Source organism: Tarenaya hassleriana, unplaced genomic scaffold (assembly GCF_000463585.1).
Source record: "Tarenaya hassleriana unplaced genomic scaffold, ASM46358v1 Cleome60, whole genome shotgun sequence".
Taxonomy (NCBI): domain Eukaryota; kingdom Viridiplantae; phylum Streptophyta; class Magnoliopsida; order Brassicales; family Cleomaceae; genus Tarenaya; species Tarenaya hassleriana.
In genome coordinates, this window is record NW_010968506.1 from 301,571 (window position 1) to 303,288 (window position 1,718).

Consider the following 1,718-nt stretch of genomic DNA (forward strand, 5'->3'; position numbering starts at 1 on the left):
TTTTCTTCATGGTTTTTTTTTAGAAATCTGGGTTTTTTGGGGTTGGTTAAGTGTTTAGGGAGTGAAATCTCGAGACAAAGAGGAGAATATGGATGTTTGTTGAGAATGAATGGAGAAAGGTCGAGATTTTGGTATACATAGGCAAAAATATCGATGTTAGGAATATCGATATCGAATTTTCGTAACATCGAGATCTGGCAGATCTGCATGTTCCAGATCTCAACGTCTATCAACATCAATAGCCACAAAATCGATCGGAACGTAAACGTTTTCAACCTTAAGTGGTGCATCCTCTAAAGTCCCAAAAAGGGCTTTCACTGACTTGTCTGCCAGTTGTAGGATCATTTTAGTGGGCTTTAGTTCATCCACGTTCAGCTTATCATATGTGGTCTTTGGTAATAGACTCATACTTGCTCCTAAGTCGCACAGTGTGCTAGGAATAGAGACACTGCCCAATTGGCAGGCTATTTTCTTGGATCTGTCATCTTGGCTGGTAGGTTCCTTGTAGTACACTACTGCATTCAGCTGTCAGGATTACTGGTTCCTCTTCTAATTTCTCCTTCCTAACGAGTCCGTCTTTAAGAAACTTCTCGTAAGATGGTGTTTGCGCTATAGTTTCATGTAGAGGCTGGGCAATTTTCATCTTTTCCCACAAGGGGTTTGGTTCAGGTTTACCAGGTAATGTGCCCTGCGTTCTGCTAGGCTTAGCTGCGAGTTGAGCCACCTGTGGTCTAGAAGCTTGATATGGGATATTATCCCTTGGATTTGCTTCTTTAGATCACTTTGTTCGGTGACCATCCCTTACATCATGTTACTCATAGACGTTTGCCCTTGTAGGAGCATTTCAAGCATCGACTTGATATTGGGGGTCTGATCCAACTTTTGCTGAGGTTGTTGTTGTTGCTGGGGACCCTTGAAATGGTCGTTGAGGTCTTTGTTGGAAAGTTTGATCTTGGAATGGCCCGAGTTTTGGAACGTGGGTTCATGTTCTCTTGAGGAGCATTTTGGTAATTGTTGCTCTTGTAATTGAAGCTAGATGATTCCTCCAGGCAGGGTTGAAGGTGTTGGAATAAGAATTGTTAGCAACATAGTTGACATCCTCAACCCCTTGTTCTTGAGAGAGCATAGACTGATCTCCACTGAACTGATCTGATGATTCGCCTAGGGCATTACGGTTCGACAAATAGATTTGCATCTTCAGTTCCGCAAGTTCGGCTTTAATAGCCTGTACTTCACTGACGTTCTCTACATTACCCCTTTTTCGCGAGAATTCAGTTGGAGTGGTTATGTCGCTAACCATTCGCTCAATTAGGTCCTCCAACTCATCAAAGGTTAGCTTTTGAAGACTACCTTCGCTGGCACAACTTATGTAGAACCTTATTTCGTCTCTCAATCCGTTCAAAAAAGTTGGCAGAAGGTAGTATCTGTCGAAGTTGTGATGAGGGCATGCTCTTTGGTATTCCTTGAATCGTTCCCAAGCTTCACCTAGAGATTCTCATGTTCTTACGAGAAGGAATTAATCTTGTTTTTCGCAAGCTAGGTCTTGTGAACAGGAAGAATCGGTTCATGAACTTGTCATCAAGTTGATCCCAAGTCTGGATCGAGTCTGCTGGCAGAGCATAGAGCCATTCAAGCGTTCTTCCTGATAAAGAGAAAGGGAAAGCAAGAAGTAGCACTTCCTTAGTCGAAACTTCATTTGCTACTCTAACGAACTAACA

General features: G+C 42.6%; 1 protein-coding gene across 1 annotated transcript; it reads right to left on the reverse strand.

The window, feature by feature from the left end:
• Positions 1–219: 219 nt before the first annotated feature.
• LOC109116069 lies at positions 220–643 on the reverse strand. The gene is made up of 2 exons (XM_019200839.1): positions 517–643; positions 220–416 (listed from the first exon to the last, which is right to left on the reverse strand). Exons 1-2 carry the CDS (start codon positions 641–643, stop codon positions 220–222), a joined length of 324 nt encoding a protein of 107 aa, XP_019056384.1.
• Between the last annotated feature and the right edge of the window lie 1,075 nt (positions 644–1,718).